The sequence below is a fragment of the Zingiber officinale genome, chromosome 8B, assembly GCF_018446385.1.
Source record: "Zingiber officinale cultivar Zhangliang chromosome 8B, Zo_v1.1, whole genome shotgun sequence".
In the NCBI taxonomy this organism is placed as follows: domain Eukaryota; kingdom Viridiplantae; phylum Streptophyta; class Magnoliopsida; order Zingiberales; family Zingiberaceae; genus Zingiber; species Zingiber officinale.
In genome coordinates, this window is record NC_056001.1 from 67,885,767 (window position 1) to 67,906,039 (window position 20,273).

The 20,273-nt window shown below is 42.7% G+C and overlaps 1 protein-coding gene across 2 annotated transcripts; it reads right to left on the reverse strand.

Moving 5' to 3' along the window:
* Positions 1 to 101: 101 nt before the first annotated feature.
* LOC122017332 (protein TIFY 6a-like) lies at positions 102 to 2,703 on the reverse strand. Of its 2 annotated transcripts, none has more exons than XM_042574915.1 (7): positions 2,489 to 2,703; positions 1,915 to 2,081; positions 1,606 to 1,823; positions 1,415 to 1,505; positions 956 to 1,325; positions 685 to 739; positions 102 to 549 (listed from the first exon to the last, which is right to left on the reverse strand). In XM_042574915.1, the coding sequence occupies exons 1-7, from the start codon at positions 2,559 to 2,561 to the stop codon at positions 405 to 407; spliced, it is 1,119 nt and encodes a 372-aa protein (XP_042430849.1). In that variant the 5' UTR covers positions 2,562 to 2,703; the 3' UTR covers positions 102 to 404. The 2 variants fall into 2 exon arrangements, with proteins under 2 accessions (XP_042430849.1, XP_042430848.1); XM_042574914.1 differs by having other exon boundaries at positions 685 to 742; positions 2,489 to 2,702.
* Positions 2,704 to 20,273: the final 17,570 nt, after the last annotated feature.

Here is a 20,273-nt window from a genome sequence, read left to right on the forward strand (position 1 = left end):
TAAATGTAGGATTAATCCTGGAAATTCGAAGAACAATTATGCAGATTGAATCTACTCAGGTTCATAGAATATATCTAGAGTTCAATCTACTTGGCTAAAGATTCAGCAAAAAAAAGAACAATGATATAATAAGCTCGTACCATTTATTACAATACTACTCGGCCAAGCAGAATTAGGAGAATGGTGACAAGAACATTAATGATAGTGACAAGATGGTGAATTACACGAAAACAGAAACCAAAATCGATCAGCTTTTTTATAGCAGTAAGCTGCTTATCCAGACTACACAATCATGAAGCTGGATAGGGGAACAAATTTTAGTTTTGCAGCAGGGCTTCCTTCCTTTTGTGATTGAGCAGCTCCAATCACATTTACTCATACAACCATTTCATAAATCTGACCAATTAAGGACAATTTGGTATCCTTGACCAATTACTTGAAAGATTGACATCAGGTGACCAAGAGATGTTCGATGCATTAGCACTCTCAAGATCACCATTTGTATCATGGTTTTTCTTGGAGGTGGAGTAGGGCATGGCATTATTCGCCCTGTAAAGCAGACACCATTCAGCAAGCTATCAAAGGATAATCAGTACTGACAAGCAGGCAAAGAATTGCTTGATTGACAGTATCGTATATCAAAACATTACTAGTTCTTCGATTCGTCAACCATGATTAACCTACCTTTCCTTCCGTTTTTCAAGGAATCGTGCCAGTGATGCTTTCCGAGCTTGAGGTACTGCTGAAGACAAATATCACCAATCTAATTAGTTACTTAAAACAATTAACAAACTAATTAATATACGAGTTCTTCAAAGTAAAAGTATGAAGAATCGTGATGCTTCTTGTGGAGCGGAACTAAGTTCTCCCTATTGCTCCAACAAGTGAAATAGTTCTACATGCAATCTGTAACAATCAGTCAAATAAAAGTTTTGGATCAGGAAAGCAAGTATACCTCGAGAAGAAGTGGCCACAGAAACTGTAGAGCCAAAAGCTGAAGGCAAAGTTCTGGAAGGCTCTTGCTTTATTGACGGAGACAATGAGCTCATAATATTGGCACCAACTATATCACTTGGCGTGCTAAAACTACTTCTTGAGTTAGCCCCTGCCACAGGAGTCACTAACATAGGGTTCGAGAAGCCTGAGCAGGGTGATACCACCCGAAGTGGAGTAGGGCATAGGATCTGTTTTGTACTTAAACTATCGGATGCAGGAAAGTTGGTTGGAACCGGAGCTGTGACCTTGAAAGGTGCTTTGGATCTTGAAGCATTTAAAGTTCCTTTTGAATTTGATCCTTCGCTCACTAATGCAATGATTGCTTCGGCCTAAAAGTGAAGGTTCTTAGAAAATAGCTTCACAACCATGGAATCATCACTTCAACATTGACCTTAAGGAAAATCATCCAAAACAGTACCTTATCAAAGGAAACATCATCGTATACATGGACTGTACCAGCATAAAATATAGTTAACTGTGCCATCATTTTTGTCACCACCGGCACATTGCTGCAAGAAAATTAGTTATAAATTATAACAATAATAGTTAAAAACCAGAATATTCGTCAATTAAACCAATGCATTCTGCAAAATTTTGCATCCAGTTTACCTGGGTGCAAGGGTTCCAATGTTCATATTAACAAAAGGGTTGTTTAACGTAGCTCCTCCAAATTGATGCTGTTCATTATGGAACTTGAAGAAAGGGTCGCTATTCACATCGGAATTAGATGAGGTCATTGGAAAACTTCTGGTTCCACTTGCACGGCAAGAGGAAGCACTAAGGCCAGCAGTGATCTGAAGTGGAAGATCATGCAGACTGAATGATTTCTAGAAGAAATGTGAATGTGTCAGGTCTATAAATTTGGCAAATCACTCGGAAGATTATGATCTGATCCATAGTACTAGTAAGTTTACAAACCTGCTGTGTAGACGCAGGAGAATTAGCAACTTTCATAGGCTGAAACATGGGTGAGGATACTAGATCAAAACTGAAACTGTTTGTTCTATCCTCTTGTGCAACCTTTAGGGGAATGAACTGCTGCAAAGAAGATGCATTCTTTGTCGAAGGCCACTGCCTGGACCAACCTATTCAGTTGTATGTGCAAACCAATTACTCAACTGAACAAAATCTAATACCATCGATCTCAACTTGCAATTAATCAAATTCTTTCTAAAAGGAGAATTATTATAAAAGAACAGATTAGATGCATAGATGAATCAAAACATGAAAAGTAAAAGAACAGCATGCTGCCATACTACCTTTCCTCACCACTACACAGTTTAATCAACCTATCTCCAATTTCATTAAGACACTTCCCTTCATCTTGAGCAAGAGCAGGGTGATAAATCCAAAGCAAAATATGTAAAATCACATGAAACAAGAGGGGAAAATACCTCCTAGGAGTGCCAAATACAAATATAAGATTAAAAATGTCATTTTTGTGCTTAAAAAAAAAAGAAAACCACCAAAGAAATCAGCTAAAAAGACTCACCTGAATCATGGCGGCTGCCTTTCGCTTCCTCCTCCGCCCCACCTCCGGTGATGCTCAAGAAGTCCCTCTCCATCACAAATACAAAGAATCCCTTCCCAAAGCACCCACTCTCACAGAGACCTCGATAGCTTCGCACCGCCTCTTCTTCTCCTCCTCCTCCTCCTCCCTATTAATACTACTCTCTCCCCTCGCCGCCCTCATCCCTGGAGGATGACAACGGAGCTTCATCAAAATTATAATTAATATATATAATTGATAATAATTATATAATAATAAAGAGGCAAAATTCGCATGCCGTGATTAATAAATAGCCCCCAAAATTAATAATTATGAGAAGAAAAAATAAAAAGAAAAAGAGGTGGGCCCAGTGAGCCATGGGCCCACGGGCTCGTGCCCATCAGATAGATTCCCACGAAAGCCGAATATCGGAGGGCATTCAGTCACCCGCGGGTTCACCTTTTTGTTTATCGCGTCACGGAAAGTTAGGTCCAATCAGAAATAAGGTAGTGTTTCGGGGATCGAAAAGCCAAACAGAAAGTGGGCCCCTGCTACTGTGAGCAGTCCAAGACCAACACGTGCCCCTCCACGCTTTTAATTTTGTTAATAATCGTGGCGTACAGAATGGGGAAGTATATATATATATATATATACAATTTTTTTTATTATTTTCGATGATTTTTTTTTAAATATAATTCATTTTAGAAAAACAATTGTGTATATTTTTCTTTTTTTACAATTGTTTTTGTAATCATGTGACATTCATGAAAGCCCAAGGATAAGCACGGAGACTCAACATCCAATGTGTTGCATGAATGATCAACAACCACTTGCCTTAATTTTTTAAATTTTAATTTTGTTGGACATGCCAAAATTAATGATTTCGAATTTATAATACTCTTTTTTCTTAATTTTCTTATTTGAAGATTAAAGAATGCATAGGAGATTATCAAAATTTTAATTAAATTTGGATAGTGATATACATTCATGCACCATCATGCAAATAAGTATGCAATTGCACAATATTCTAAATGAATATTTTTTTTATAAAAAAAGATCACATCACAAGGGATCCAATCATAATACAATTAATGATAATGGTTAATTAATTTATCATCAAATTTTGCAAATAGTCAAAGATGGAAGGCACACCTCCATTAAGTGCAACTCCACACAAATATAATTAAACTTAAATATTTTTTAATTACCACCCATCTTTTTCTCAAATATTTTTTATGTTCCAATGGCTTTTTTTTATTATTAATTATCCTCTTGTGTTCATGTATACTACATGTGCACCACAATTCTCTAATAAAATGACTCGTGTAAATAATGATAGGCGATTTGGGTTTCAGGTGAGGTAACAACCTTAATTAGAAGGGATTATTTAAATGGTAATTGGGTTTTTTTAGTCATCTTTGGGAATTAATTAAACAAAGTTTTGTGCAATTAGTACGGGTGCAACATGACGTTTAGTTTAGTGCATGCCAATTTACTTAAAATTATTCAATAAACTTATTTAAAATTATTTAAACTTATCCAAATTAATTAATATAAATTAGGGTCATAGCTACTATTCCTGTAAAGACTGAGATCTGGTGAGTTAGTGAAAAGAAATTATGGAAAAGATTGCAGGTGACATGATGTTAGAGGATTGCACGAAGATTCTGCAGGTACTTAAGAGATTATAATAGACACTGAAGTTGAATTCGAGATGACCATTCTGATATTCAAATTAACTCAAGGCTAAGAGAAGATGAAAATAATAAAGCAGTTAAAAACTTCATATGGTTGTATGTGTGTATACCTGTGCCCGTGTGCGAGAGCAGATTATTAATGTAATTAGTATTAATAATCAAACTCATATTCTGATGAATAACAAATGAATTAAAATTAGATATTATATTTTTTAATCAATTATTTATCACGTGTCCATATAAGACTGAAAGACTTGATGAGATGATACCAGACTAAAGTCCAATTAAGTTGATAATTGATACGAGAAGACCAGATAGGTTGATATTTAGTAGGAAGTCCAATTAGGTCCACGAGACTTGACAATTGATTGAAGTCTAGATGGGGCATCTGACATGAAATCCTAGTGGGTCAAGGTCAAGTAAGCCTGCAATGGTAAATAAGGTAAGTACTTGAGGAGATTAAACCAGTGAGGACGAGTCTCAGTGGGACTGTAGGCGCTGATCTAATTTAGATGCATTTTGAAAATCTAAGCTGAGACCATGATTAGATCCTGGTCTTAGCAAAATAGGATCTAATTAATAATATTGTGTTATTTTTATTGTACTAACTTTATTTTGTAGAGTACATTTGTTATTTGGACTAACAAGCTTTTACAGGAGTTAAGTGTAAAAATCAGCCTCGGATGAATAGTGTCCGAGGTGCCTAAGAGCTGTAGGGAGGCACCTCAGAGCTGAATGAAGTGCCTTGTATAGGGGCGGAGGCACTCTCGTGCAAATAAAGTTTGAGGATAGAGTTTCGCTACTGGGAGGCACCCTGGAGCGCATTGGAGGTGCCCTAGCACGGATAGAAACCGACGATTACGGATCGGATAGGCGTTGTCGGAGGTGCCTCGGGCTATTGGAGGCGCCTCCAACATTGCTTATAAGGAGGTCATTGGCAGCCCTCAACACACAACTCTTGTACGCTTATTCTCGATCATCTTGCTGCTCCAACCTCGTTCTGCTGCTGTCCTATAAAGTTGCTTCACCCAACCACTATAGACAGACCAACTCCAACTTCGGAGCTAACGATTTCATCATCCTTATGTTGGTAATTATATTTAATTTAAGTCATTTATATTACTGTTTAAAGAAAGTGTAGGGTTTTGCACTTGTAGGAATCTTTTGAGAAAAATAATAAAATACGTAGCGAAAAAACGATCCCTCCAGAGATACATGCGAATACAATATACATGTTATTTTATTCTATCAAGATAGAATAGTTACCTTTGTTGTGTGAATGATACGATCCCGACAACAACTTTGATTCGTTGGATCTCAATGTGATCAGAGTGGTTGCGTCTCTTCGGTATCCACACGAATACGTTCCACGTTTGTTACACGAACTTAGATTCGGAGAAGAATAACCTTGTTGTGCTAGCAACAAGAGGATGTTCGTCCAAGGGAAGAAGAAGAGGAATAAGAAGATGAAAAGTCTCACATAAAATTCTTATTCAAAAGACCTTTTATATTTTTCAAAGAATACCAAAAGTTTGCTTTTTGGTGTTCTTTCATTAATGATACCAATTAATCCTCATTAATCTACATTAATCTTCTTAATGGGTTGAATTTTAGTATATTGGATTAACCATTAACTCAATAAGCCTATGAGTCTTATCCATTAATCCAATGAGTCTAACTCATTAATCCAATGAGTCTAATCTGAATTCATTTGAGTTTAACTCAATGAGTCTAATTCGGATTAGACTTAACCCCATAATCTTAGGCTCCATCATATTTTAGTCAAATTAAAATAAACTCATATCCAAATCAATATGTTCTTTGTGTGTGACATAATAGATTCTCATAGTATTGGTAATGTCTCTAAAACAACATTTTAAATGCATAAGCAATATGTAGTATCTAGCAATACATTATTACTACCCAAGTGACGAAAATGTCAAGATCTGACATAATCTTTTTGTGCCTATTATATTGGATAATTCAGTCTTTCTATTCTTGATATCTTGATTGATCAATGAGGCATAGACTATGTCATTCTCTTATCAATCTTTATATTTCTTGATCTTCAAGTAGACTTACTTAACCAAATAAGCTCAATATCTCATATATGAATTATTTGAGCATGACCATGCATTTTAGTAGTTCCACTTAATCAACGTGCCCATAGATATCACTTCCGTCATATGGAAGGGATAAATCCCATCTACATCACTAGCATCCCTCCGCATAACTTATTGCATATCTAGTAATTGACTTTATAGTACACCTTGTTACATATGACGTTTCCCGATACCAAAGCACACAACTCCTTATGTAAAGAACCGTAGTGACTTCAGGTCTAAGGACTATTCATACCAATAGTCACTATGAGAATGTTTATGACACTCATATAGCAATCTATGAAACATTTTCATGGTGGATCAATTTAGTACATATTCTTTAATATGTACACATATATTAACTTGATATCTTATATCCATGACTTGTGAGATTAAGTCATCAATTGACCTACATACTAGTCTCAATGTATTAATATTGCCCTTGTATATTAATTGATCATGTCGGGAAGCTGAGAAGACGAACCTGCCGGAGTGACGTGTCTGGAAGGTTGACTGCATCCCCATGACCCGGCTGATGAGTTGTCTTCTGTGTTGACCAAGTCGCCCGGAGTCCTCTGGTCAACAGTACCTGTAGCCAGGGACCAGGTTGCCTCGGTCTCTGGTACCCCGGTGCTCGAAGTGGATTCCACGAATATGTAAGCAGCCTAATAATAATAGAATAACAACATAAATGCAAGATATGCACAGTGACGTACCCTGGCCCGGGGGGGGGGGGGGGGGCTGCCACTGATCAACATAAATGCAAGATATGCACAGTGCCTCGGATCGATCGGTGAGCTGATCGCGCTGCTGATCGAGTCATCGCGACCCTGACGAGTGGATAGATGTGAACCCGCTGAGGAACTAGATCTGAGGGTGATGGCACGGAATCCAGTGCAGCCTGGATCTGGAAAGCGGCATGTAGGCCGGGATATAACAAGGGCTCGCAGGCCGATACGCGGTACGCAGGCCGGATAGTACAGATAACTCACAAGCATAATAATGGTGCGAAGAATGAAATACCACGGCTCGATGGCCAGAATCACATCGGCTCACAAGCTGAACATCATCTTGGCCCGAAGGCCGGAGTAAACAAACCTGAGCTCGCCAGATGGCAGCTGTCCAGAGAGTAATAGAGGCTGCTAAGGGAGGCAGAGGCGACACCCACAGCCGTTGGAAGCGACAGTGGTGGTGGGAGATGTCACTGGCCACTGGGGGAGACGACGCTGGATGCCGACGGCAACTATGGCCGCGGGAGGAGGTAATGGCGGTTGCTGGGCCCGGCGATGGTGACTGCTGGACTCAGCGGTGATCGCGGACTCGACGGTAGTGGCCGACGACCGGAGGAGGTGGTGGCTTTTGCTGGCACTGTGAGGAGCAGTAGAGGAGTCTCCGGCGTTGTGAAGAGGAGAAGGGAGGAGGTGGCCCTCTGTCACCGGCGGATCTCTCCGGCAGCGATAGCGAGGGATCAAGAAGAAGCCTTTGCTTCTCTCCCTAATGGTGGCCGCGGACAACAAAAGCGCTCCCTGTGCGCAAGGCGGCGGAGAAGATCATAGAGGAGAGGAGCGGCTGCGACTTCAACAGTGCATGAGATCATGGCTTCCGGCGAGGGGGGAAAAGGGGAGAGCTCATGAGGGTGCCGACGGTGGAAGAGTAGAACACGAACGCCACCCTCCTGTTTTGCGGTGGTCGCGGCTCGAAGAACACCAAGTGCCCAATGTGCTTGGCGGCGGCGATGAACCAAAAACCTCTCCTCCGTTTCTCCCTGGCAACGGCGGAAAACGCCCCCACCCCTTGGTTGATACAGTGCCTCCACTTAAAAACCCAAAACCTAATTGAGGGCAAATCTCCAAAATGCCATTCCTCTTTCCCTTAATTGCCTTTGGCCCCCTCACATATCCAGATCACAAGCCTCCCCCTCAAGTCTAGTCGAAGGAGGCGCAAGTCCGACTGACTGGACAATCCATCGCAAAGGGCTGAACCGCTCTCGATACCAAAGTCAAATTGCTGAACACAATGTACACTGTCACGCGAGCGGTCGCTATAATAACGGTGTCACATGAGATAGCAACGATGCCGAGCGGATCAAGTCGATAATCGGTGTCGAGCGATATCGGTCGAACGACTACGAGAGTGCTGACGGAGCGACTCAGAGAATAGTCAATCGGGCGGCAATCAAGTAGCGTTGAGTGGGAGGATCGGGCGTAGGATCAGGTGGCTCTCAAAGTGTCAACCGAGTGACGAAAAATGGTGTCGCGCGGCTGCCAGGCAAGCTATCGGGCGAACGACCAGTGAGCACCTGGATAAATACCGAGCCAGAGACGAAGTAGCGCTGGGTAGGAGTGGGGTCCGAAAACTAAGCGGGAGCATTGCCCGTGAAATCGAGTGCGCGCAGAGACGCAAGTCGTGAGCCCAACGGGCGCATCGCACGTGGACTAAACTGGAGCGTAGCCCGTGAATCGAAGGCGCATGGAAGCGAAAGTCGCGAGCCGAACGGGCGCGTTGTATGTGAACTGAACTGGGACGTAGCCCGTGAATCGAAGGCGCGTGGAAGTGAAAGTCGTGAGCCGAACGGGCACATACCCTATATTCTGGTCCGAAACCAATAGAGATACTCTTCGTTCGTGACCATCGGAGATAGCTCTACCCTGAATGGGGGAGATAAGATGCCCTTATAATCTGGTCTATGACCAATGAAAAGCGCTCGACCCCAAACGGGGGAGATGAGAAATAACTGAAGTTGGTCCGAGACCAGTGAAGACCACTCGACCCCGAACGGGGGAGATGAAATAACTAATAAGCTGGTCCGAGACTAGTAATAGTCGCTCCACCCCGAACGGGGGAGATGAAAAAACTGAAGCTGGTCCGAGACCAGTGAAGACCACTCGGCCCCGAACGGGGGAGATGAAATAACTGATAAGCTGATCTGTGAATATCGGGGTTTTTATAGTCGCCGGTTCGACTCTAGAGTCTAACGTTGCCACTCGACGGTCTACAAGCCGGGGATTTTATAGTCGCCGGTTCGACTTTGGAGTTTAACGTCGCCGCTCGACGGTCTTCAAGCCGGGGTTTTATAGTCGCTGGTTCGACTCTGGAGTTTAACGTCGCCGCTCAACGGTCTTCAAGCCGGGGTTTTTATAGTCGCTGGTTCGACTCTGGAGTTTAACGTCGCCGCTCGACGGTCTTCAAGCCGGGGTTTTTATAGTCGCCGGTTCGACTCTAGATTTTAACGTCGCCGCTCGACGGTCTTCAACAATGAGCTTGCAACTCAGATAATATACACCCGGTCGATCGGCACAGGGTCTTCGACATCGAGCCGATGACTCGGATAATATACGCCTGGCCGACTGGCTCGGGGTCTTCGACATCGAGCCGATGACTCGGATAATATACGCCCGGCCGATCGGCACGGGGTCTTCGACATCGAGCCGATGACTCGGATAATATACGCCCGGCCGATTGACACGAGGTCTTCGACATCGAGCCGATGGCTCGGATAATATACGCCTGACCGATTGGCATGGGGTCTTCGACATCGAGCCGATAGCTCGGATAATATACGCCCGATCGATCGGCACGGGGTCTTCCACATCAAGCCGATGGCTCAGATAATATACGTCCGACCGATCGGCACGGGGTCTTCGACATCGAGCCGATGGCTCGGATAATATACGCCCGGCCGATCGGCACGGGGTCTTCGACATCGAGCCGATGGCTCGGATAATATACGCCCGGCCGACTGGTACGGGGTCTTCGACATATAGCCGGTGGCTCGGATAATATACGCACCGCTGACCGGCACGAGGTCTTCGGCATCGAGCCGGTGGCTCGGATAATATACGCCCGGCCGATCGGCACAGGGTCTTCGACATCGAGCCGATGGCTCGGATAATATACGCCCGGCCGATTGGCACGGGGTCTTCGACATCGAGCCGATGGCTCCGATAATATACGCCCGGCCGATCGGCACGGGGTCTTCGACATCGAGCCAGTGGCTCGGATAATATACGCCCGGCCGACCGGCACGGGGTCTTCGACATCGAGCAGGTGGCTCGGATAATATACGTCCGGCCGATCGACACGGGGTCTTCAACATCGAGCCGATGTCTCAGATAATATACGCCTGGCCGATCGGCACAGGGTCTTCGACATCAAGCCGATGGCTCGGATAATATACGCCCGGCCGATCGGCACGGGGTCTTCGACATCAAGCCGGTGGCTCGGATAATATACGCCAGGCCGATCAGCACGGGGTCTTCGACATCGAGCCGATGGCTCGGATAATATACGCCCGGCCGATCGGAACGGGGTCTTCGACATCGAGCCGATGACTCGGATAATATACGCCCGACCGACCGGCATTGGGTCTTCGGCATCGAGCCGATGGCTCGGATAATATACGCCCGGCCGATCGGCACGGGGTCTTCGACATCAAGCCGATGGCTCGGATAATATACGCCCGACTGATCGGCACGGGGTCTTCGACATCGAGCCGATGGCTCGGATAATATATGCCCGGCCGATCGGCACGGGGTCTTCGACATCGAGCCAGTGGCTCTGATAATATACGCCCGGCCAATCAGCACGAGGTCTTCGACATCGAGCCGATGACTTGGATAATATACGCCCGGCCGATCGGCACAGGGTCTTCGACATCGAGCCGATAGCTCGGATAATATACACCCGGCCGACCGGCACGGGGTCTTCGACATCGAGTCGATGACTCGGATAATATACACCCGGCCGATCGACACGGGGTCTTCGACATCGAGCCGGTGGCTCGGATATTATACGCCCTGCCGACCGGCATGGGGTCTTAGCTCGAGAATTATGATAAATTCTATGACCGAAAGAGAATATAGCTGAAAAACTAACCTGCCGACCAACAGAGGATCTGACTCAATTTGTCGACTCTCGAATACCCGTGGAGTGAGGAGGATACGATATACTCATCGAAACCCCTCAAGGCCATGAGGATGTCGGAACTTTCCGGGTCGTCCGTCTTCACATTCCAGACCAGGTGCATTCCCACAGATGGCGCCAATTTGATCATGTCGGGAAGCTGAGAAGACGAACCTGCCGGAGTGACGTGTCTGGAAGGTTGACTGCATCCCCATGACTCGGCTGATGAGTTGTCTTCTGTGTTGACCAAGTCGCCCGGAGTCCTCTGGTCAACAGTACCTGTAGCCAGGGACCGGGTTGCCCCGGTCTCTGGTACCCCGGTGCTCGAAGTGGATCCCACGAATATGTAAGCAGTCGAATAATAATATAATAGCAACATAAATGCAAGATATGCACGGTGACGTACCCTGGCCCTGGGGGGGCACCCTCGGATAGATCGGTGAGCTGATCGCGCTGCTGATTGAGTCGTCACGGCCCTAACGAGTGGATGGATGTGAACCCACTGAGGAACCAAATCTGAGGGTGACGGCACGGAATCTAGTGCAGCCTGGATCCGGAAAGCGGCATGTAGGATGGGACATAACAAGGGCTTGTAGGTCGATACGCGACACGCAGGACGGATAGTACAGATAACTCACAAGCATAATAATGGTGCGAAGAATGAAATACCACGGCTTGATGGCCGGAATCACATCGGCTCGCAGGCTGAACATCATCTTGGCCTGAAGGCCGGAGTAAACAAACCTGAGCTCGCCATATTGCGGCTGTCCAGAGAGTAACAGAGGCTGCTAAGGGAGGAAGAGGCGACACCCATAGCCGTTGGAAGCGACAGTGGTGGTGGGAGATGCCACTGGCCATTGGGGGAGATGACACCGGATGCCGGCAGCGGCTGTGGTCGCGGGAGGAGGCAATGGCGCCTGTTGGGCCCGGCGATGGTGACTGCTGGACTCAGCGGTGATCGCTGGACTCGACGGTAGTGGCTGACGACCGGAGGATGTGGTGGCTTTTGCTGGCACTATGAGGAGCAGTAGAGGAGTCTCCGGCGTTGTGAAGAGGAGAAGGGAGGAGGTGGCCCTCTGTCACCGGCGGATCTCTCCGGCAGCGATAGCGAGGGATCAAGAAGAATCCTTTGCTTCTCTCCCTAATGGTGGTCGCGGACAACAAAAGCGCTCCCTGTGCGCAAGGCAGCGGAGAAGATCAGAGAGGAGAGGAGAGGCGGCGACTTCAACAGTGCATGAGATCATGGCTTCCGGCGAGGGGGGAAAAGGGGAGAGCTCATGAGGGTGCCGGCGGCAGAAGAGAAGAACACGAACGCCACCCTCCTGTTTCGCGGTGGTCGCGGCTCGAAGAACACCAAGTGCCCAATGTGCTTGGCGGCGGCGATGAACCAAAAACCTCTCCTCCGTTTCTCCCTGGCGACGGCGGAAAACACCCCCACCCCTTGGTTGCTACAGTGCCTCCACTTAAAAACCCAAAACCTAATTGAGGGTAAATCTCCAAAATGCCCTTCCTCTTTCCCTTAATTGCCTTTGGCCCCCTCACATATCCGGATCATTAATGTTTGACTAGAAATTGTTAAGAGTAGTATTCTATATATATATACAACTTCTCATTATCAATTCAACTAATTGATATATTATAGACTAGAACCTACTACCCTAGGATATTATTATACTTATTTATCGGGTATAAATTTGAAGTAAATATAATAACTATTATCTTTTATTAATGAAATATGATATAAAAATTTCTTTGTTAATCATCTCATAATTGGCTCTTAGGTCCTACACTAACAATACTGTCCTCTTATTATTATTCTTTGTACTCGATTATTCTATCGGGAGTTTACCAGTAGAGGATTTTAGTAGATTTCCCATCAATATATCCAAGGGGTCTGGGTCTTAGAGTAGGAGTTACCGAAAGTTCTGAACCAAGCAAAATTGAACTTGTCCTTATTTTCGATTTTTCATTTCTACTCTTTCTTAGTTCATTTTATTTTACTGCTCACTCGCACTATTTTTAAAAGCTTTCAAAAAAGAAACAAATTTTAAAATCGTATGATTCACCCCCTCTCTCATGTGTCTATGACCCTATAATTGGTATCAGAGTGGGTTCGCTCTGAATTGGTGCAACCACCATTAGAGCAAGAGTTTCTTTTTTTGTTTTAGTTTTTGAGCCTTTTCGAATTAATCTAAATTGGTGTTATCACCTCTTCGGATAAGTTTCGTCATTTTGATTTCTTCGTCTTGCTCGAAGTTGGTGCAACACCACTCGAGCTAATTTAGTTTTCGCATTATATTCCTTCCACACTACTAATCTAAGACCTAATATTGACAAGTCTTTTCTTGCATTTTCTCTTGTGCAAATGTTGATCCAAATGATTCAAGGCGAAGGCTACAATACTGCTCGCCCTCCATTCTTTAACGGGGATAATTTCCCTTACTGGAATAAAAGAAAGGAGGTATACCTGAAAATAGATATTGACCGATGGTTTTCAATTCGACGAGGATATAAGGTGCGCGCCAATTGATGATGCAACTAACCTCTCGACCCCCCAAAGAAATGGAATCCAGAAGACAAGAAGAAGGTCCAAATTGATTCAAAAGTACTGAACACCCTTTAGTGTGGATTGACAAAGGAAGAACTCAACTAGGTCAGACCATTCAAAAATGCAAAGGAGCTTGGGACAAGCTAATCAAAGTTACGAAGTCACAAGCGATGCTAAGGTAACGAAACATGATCTGTTGTTAAATAATTTATTTAATGTTACGATGGAGAGATAGCAACTCAGCTATATGCGAGGATCAAAGACATCTTGAATGGACTTCATTTGATTGGCCATCAACTGGAATGTAGGGATGTCATAACGTATGCCTTAAACTCTTTTCCTTGAAATGCATTGTGGGCATCTATAATAGATGCCTATAAAGTTTCTAGAAATTTAAATAAACTAAAATTAGATGAGTTTTTTTTATGAACTTTAAGTCCATGAATGGACTAACTCAAATCAGGTCGAGAAAGGTGTAACTTTTCTTGTAGGCTCATCAAAGGAGTTGAAAATAAGAACCTGAACCACGCCCGAGTTTGAAGATGAATTTGACTCAAAATTAGATGAAGAAGAGCAACTAGTGAACATGGTCAGAAAAATATTCACTAGAAGAAAGAACAACTTTACAAAGAAGGACCTACAAAAAGTGATCAAATCAGTATCTAACAACGCGAAGACAAAAATTACGTGCTTCGGATGCAACAAAAAAGGTTATTTTAACCATGAATGTCCAAATTGAAAGGAAGACAAATCCAAGAGGATGACGAAGAAGACACTCCAAGCCACTTGGGACGGATCTTCCTCAGAAGAGTCGGACATAGAAGATCGGAAGCAAGTAAGCCACCTCGCACTAATGGCAACCACACTCGAGTCAGAGAGTGACTCAGATCAAGAAGACGAGTCAGAATATAAATCAAGTCACGAGTCCATACTCATTTCCGAAGGTTCCAATGAGGTAATATCCATTTAAAATGCAATGTTCTTTAGAATAATTTCGTGTTTAAATAAAAAATTATCTAAATCTGAAAAATAAACTAACATGCTCCTTAAGGAAACCTAAGACCACGTTAGTTCAAATAGCCTACAAAACCACGTTAGTCCAAATAATTTCGTGTTCATCCGAAGGTATATCAGCTCCTTTTATCCTGCAAAACCACGTTAGTCCAAATAGCCTGCAAAACAAGTATTAGGACAAATAATAAATGATAATAAAGGCTAGTAATTAGTTCCTATCCTCTTAGGACTAGGAACTAGTCAAAATCTCAGTTTAGGGATTCCAAATGGACCCAAACTGAACCAACGTTAACTGCCCCTCTAACAGGGATGCGTCCTCACTGGGTACTCTCCTCTAGTGACTTACCTTAACTTATCAGTTTGCCAGACATCCGGTCAACCCGTCAACTTATCTGGACTTCTTGCCAACTATTCGGTCGATCCGTCGACCTAGCCGGACTTCATACCAGCTATCTGGTCGACCTGTCGAACTAGCTAGATTTCGTACCAGCTATCCGGTCGGTCCGTCGACCTAGCTGGATTTCGTACTAGTTATCCGATCGGCCAGTCGACCTAGCTGGATTTCCTACAAACTCAATCAAGTGGTTAGATCACGACAAAACCTAACTTAACTTACTTGTCATTTATCAAAATCTGAGTTAGACCGTTAGTGCGAACCACACCAACACTTATAATCAGTCCTCGTGGGATCGATAATCTTTTATTACTTGATGACAATGTGCACTTGCGGGCACACATCACTTATCTAGTCGCTTGGACATCTAGGTGCCTGGATCCCTTCCGGGCGCTTGGAATGCCCTAACTCCAACTTTGATTTTCTAGAGTTAACAAAATAGACATAATAAGAAATATAAGTATTAAAATATTTAGACAGTCTCGGAACTGTCTGGTCTTGACTTTAGATTTTAATGAAACCCTAGGTCAAACCAACACTTACTGCTCCCTCAACAGGGAATGCATTCTCACAGGATCTCTCTCTTCCAATGCTTACCTTATTAACCCACCAGGTCTTTCTGTCAGATGCCCCATCTGGATTTTAGTCAGTTGTCAGATCCCCATTTACTAAACTGGACTTCTTGCCAGATGTCAACCTATCTGGGTTTCCTACCAGTTATCAGGTCCTCCAGACCTAATTTGATTTTAGTTTGGTATCAAGTTCCATCAAGTCTTCCAGTCCTGTAGACTTGGTAAATAGGTTAGAATACATAATATCTAACTTTAATCTTTTGTCATACATCAAAACCTAAGTTTGATTATCAGCATTGACTGCACCAACACTAGCTTTCCCATATCACCAACGGGCTTGACTTTCTTCCATACAAAGTCACTGACACAGAAAATACGAGAGATGACTCTCTTGTTGTATGTTTGGCACATTCATTGTTGGTAGGCTATTAGTCACATTGTTGCCTCTCCCAAGTTTTAGTGATGAGATTGAGCTCTAGTAGTCATTTATCGATATTATTAGAATCGTTGGCTTGTACCCGAGTAGATTTCACATCAATTTCAAAGGGACGAGTACCCCTCCTTTTACCTGAACATGTATCTAGACAAACCAGATGAAAAGGAGTCATTCTCATATTTTCCCAAGGGGTAGTCTTGTAAGCCCAAAGGTTATTTGGTAGCTCTTCTACCTAGCCGCCACTGACCTGGTCAAGCTTGATCTTGAGGCCTTACAAGAACCTCCGATTAGTTACCTCCGCCTGCCTATTACTTTAGAGGTGAGCGATAGAAGTGAAGGCTTGTTAAATACCAAAGTCTTCGTAACACTCCTTGAGTTTGTGCCCTTGGAAATGCTGACCATTGTCAAATACCAACTTATGAGGGAGGTCATACTAATAGATGGTATTCTTCCATAGGAATTTTAGAATGATTTCTTCTATGATCAACGCTAAGGGCTCAGCCTGTTGGAGCGTATACTTAAAAGTTTAGCTTTTGTACACATTTATTTTGAAATAAAGAATCACATTGGTCAAATGTTTATATTTATTTGTTAAATGTAATTGTTCAATTAATTTATATAGTAGATAACATGGAGTGTGGAGTCACACTTAGAAGATCATGTTGTCGGTTCTCTATAAATTATAAATAGTTGCTCACGACTAAGATGGAAAGGAACAAACCATCAGAATAGACGTAGTGTAATTAAGTATTAATTTATCTTGACTAATAAATTACACTGATACACTTTAAGTGTATTGAGTAGGATCATTTAGGTAAGTTCTTTTTGTACTGACTTAGTAAAAGAACTAGACCTTAGTTATTATGGAAGTGTGTGCTCTTAATCCTAATATAATAACAAGCATGTATATTTAATATTTATTTTTTTGACTTATCAAAGGGTGAGGTTTAGCTTGATAAATCAATATGCCCGATAAGTCGGGAAATGCTACTATTTATAGTATGTGTTGTTGATTATAGAAGGAATCTGTGTCCTAGTTATCTAGGTTGAGAATGTCCCCAAGAGGAGCTCATAAGGATTGTCATGTTAAACCTTGCAGGTGGACCTACTCCAACATGACAATAAAGTTGAGTGGTACTACTCTTGGAGCTAGATATTAATTAAATGAAGTGTCAGTAACTCACTTAATTAGTGGACATTCGTAATCTTAAACACAGGGAGACTAACACACTCATGATAAGAAGGAGCCCATAATGTAATTTGGGATTGGTGCGGTCGTGCGGTAATAACTCTCTAGTGGAATGAGTTATTATCGATGAACTTGAGTTGTGTGTTCAGGGCGAGCACGGGATACTCAAGCTCATCGGAAGGCCAAAACCAATTTCTCCTCTAGGTCCCTGTTGTAGCCTCAATAAAGCCTCAAGTTCATCCAAAGAAAAGCCTATCTTGGTGTCCAAGAAGGGGCCGATTCATTACTTGGTGACCAAGCAATGGCCGACCACATATTCTCTAGAAGTGGTCGGCCCTTGCCTTGGGCAAGGGGGCCGGCCGCAATATTTAAATTAGGAAGGTTGTTTTTGAATTTTTAAATTTCCTCAGATATTTACAATTTGTAAAAAGAGAGATTTTAAAAAATTTATAAAATTTTTCTAATTTAAATTAGGCCACAAGGTTTTAAAAGGGAGTTGTAAAATTTATAAAACTTTCTTTTAAAAAGAAATATTATTAGAGATGTTTTAAATTTTAATACTTGGTTTTAAATTTTGAAACTTTCCTTTTAATATCCACATTAGAAAAAAAAAAAGTTTGTAAAATTTTATTAGAAGTTTTCTTCTTTTATAAATTTTTTTTTTCTTTCTTTCCCTTTTAATAAGTGGCCGACCACCTTGCTTGGTGCCCAAGCAAGAGGCCGGTCAAATAATTAAACATCAACAAATAGTTATTTAATTAATAAATCAATCTAGGATTGATTAATTAAAAGAAAAGAAAAGAAAAAAATTAAAAGGAAATAGGAATAAGTCTAATTTTTTATAAAACTCTTTCCATAATTTTCTGTTGGGAAACTAATATAAAAAGGGGGGAAGGGGAGGCCTTGAAAAATACAACAATTGATATTGTGGTGTTGGAGATCATCAAGTGGCCGACCCCTCTCCCTCTCTTCCCTTTGCTCTCTTTTGCTCCTTTGTGGTGGTGGTGGCCGAATTCTAGAGGAGGAGGAGAAGCTTTCCAGGTGGTGTTCGTCTTGGAGGGTCGTCGCCCACATGACGTCTAAGAGGAGGCGAGGGATACGACAGAAGATCTCGATGTTTTTAGCATACAAGGAAGAGGTATAACTAGTATTTAATTTCCGCATCATACTAGTTAATTTTTCTTTGTATAAATACCAAATACAAGATGCATTCGATTCTTATTTTCTAATTTAATTTCGATGTTGTGTTCTTTTTCTTTTTTCCTTGTGATTTGATTGTTCCTTTTGGTTAACCTAGAGTTATATAAGGAAATTAAATATTAACTTTCCTTAAAAGTCTTTGTCTAGTCGGTGGTGGTTGCTCCCATATTCAAGAAGGCCAAGTGTCTCGTCATTCAGTACTGGAAGTCAATTTTGGAAACTAATATTTAATTAAATTTATAACCTAGGTGATTTGGATCAAACGTGTTAAGTTCCGCAGGAGATCCAAATCTAAACCTAAAAGAACATATAAGTTAAACTTGGAATCAAACGTGTTAAGTTCCGCAGGAGATACAAGTTTAACTTAAAAAAACACATGGTAGCTAGGAAATGTTCAGATCACGTACAAAATTTTTGTACAGTGGAGCCATTGGGTTTTCCGAGTAGCAACCAACACAGCCTCCATCCACTTGGAGAAATAATCAAACACTACTAATAGAAACTTCTTTTGGCCGGGTCCTATCGGGAAAGGAACAACGATGTGTAGGTCCCGATGAGGTCGACTAGGAGGGGGGGGGGGGTGAATTGCCTTGAAAAAAAGTTAGCACTTCTTTCACTTTCAAAACTTAGTAAGGAAAACACATTAGTTTAACAATAAAACATAAACATTAATTAAAAAGTATAGGCACAAAAGAATTTACTTGGTTTGCAACTGGAGAGACTGCTAATCCTAGACAATGGAAGATTAACTAGAAGATCTTCTTCGGTGAAGATAGAGTAGACTCTTATAGACGTTAACACTCGAACAAAATTCGAATACAGTGTCTTATCTTGAATGAAGAGGACTAGGGCTCTATTTATAGCTCACTGGTCAAAATATAGCCATTGATGATGTGGCGGATTTCGGGTGCTTCCACTATGGCACCTTATTCGCTCTGCAACGGCTCCACAATAGTTTTATGATAAGTCTCTTATCCATGCCCGTGTGCCTGGATCGATCCAGGTGCTTGGAATGTTACCAACGTGGACCTAAATTCTATCCCCGCTGCAATGTCTCCAAAAGGATGCCTTTGTTGACCCAAGTTGGTTCAAGAACCTGAACTAGCCCGAGAGCTTGGAGTTCCGGCGCCTGGAATTGGTCCAGATGCTTGGATAAGTAAACTTTGTGTTGACTTGTCCCGCTGTTGCTCCGGTTGCTTAGGTGATTCTTCGGTCATCCAGAGTTGAACTCACTCAAACCCAACTTCGGCCTTCTCCTCAAGCAGATTTTCTTCCGGCATCTCATCCCTCGGACGCGCCGTGTGCGTCCTTCTCATTTGCTAGTGTACTTTTTCGCAACTCTTTGTCCCTCGGATGTACCAAATCCGTCGACTTGCTTCCCGTGTCATCCTTCTTTCTCGCTGCATTTTTTGCTTGACTTTTTATATTTCTAAGTCCCTGCATATTTAGACATAAGACATCAAATACGTAGAGCCTAACTTAACCCGATTGATCACATCATAACTAATCCGGGATACTTACATGATGTTCATTTCCCAATGATCAAAGGGGCTGCAATGGATGCCTTTAGTAATTTGGTAAGGCTCAAAAGAGGCTTTGATGCCTTTGATAGTTGACACAAGTGAGAACTAGTTGAGCTACACCTGCCTGCAAAGTGGGCCAGAAGTATCCTGTAAGCAAGACATTTATGACCAGTGTCTGACCACCTGTGATTACCACAACTGCCTTGATAGA

Coding starts and splice junctions, on each gene's coding strand:
- LOC122017332 (XM_042574914.1), bottom strand. CDS start 2,561: ATGGAGAGGGACTTCTTGAGCATCACCGGAGGTGGGGCGGAGGAGGAA. Junction 1,824..1,914: donor CTCCTGCGTCTACACAGCAG/GTTTGTAAACTT, acceptor CATTTCTTCTAG/AAATCATTCAGTCTGCATGA. Junction 743..955: donor TGTGGCCACTTCTTCTCGAG/GTATACTTGCTT, acceptor ATTTGTCTTCAG/CAGTACCTCAAGCTCGGAAA.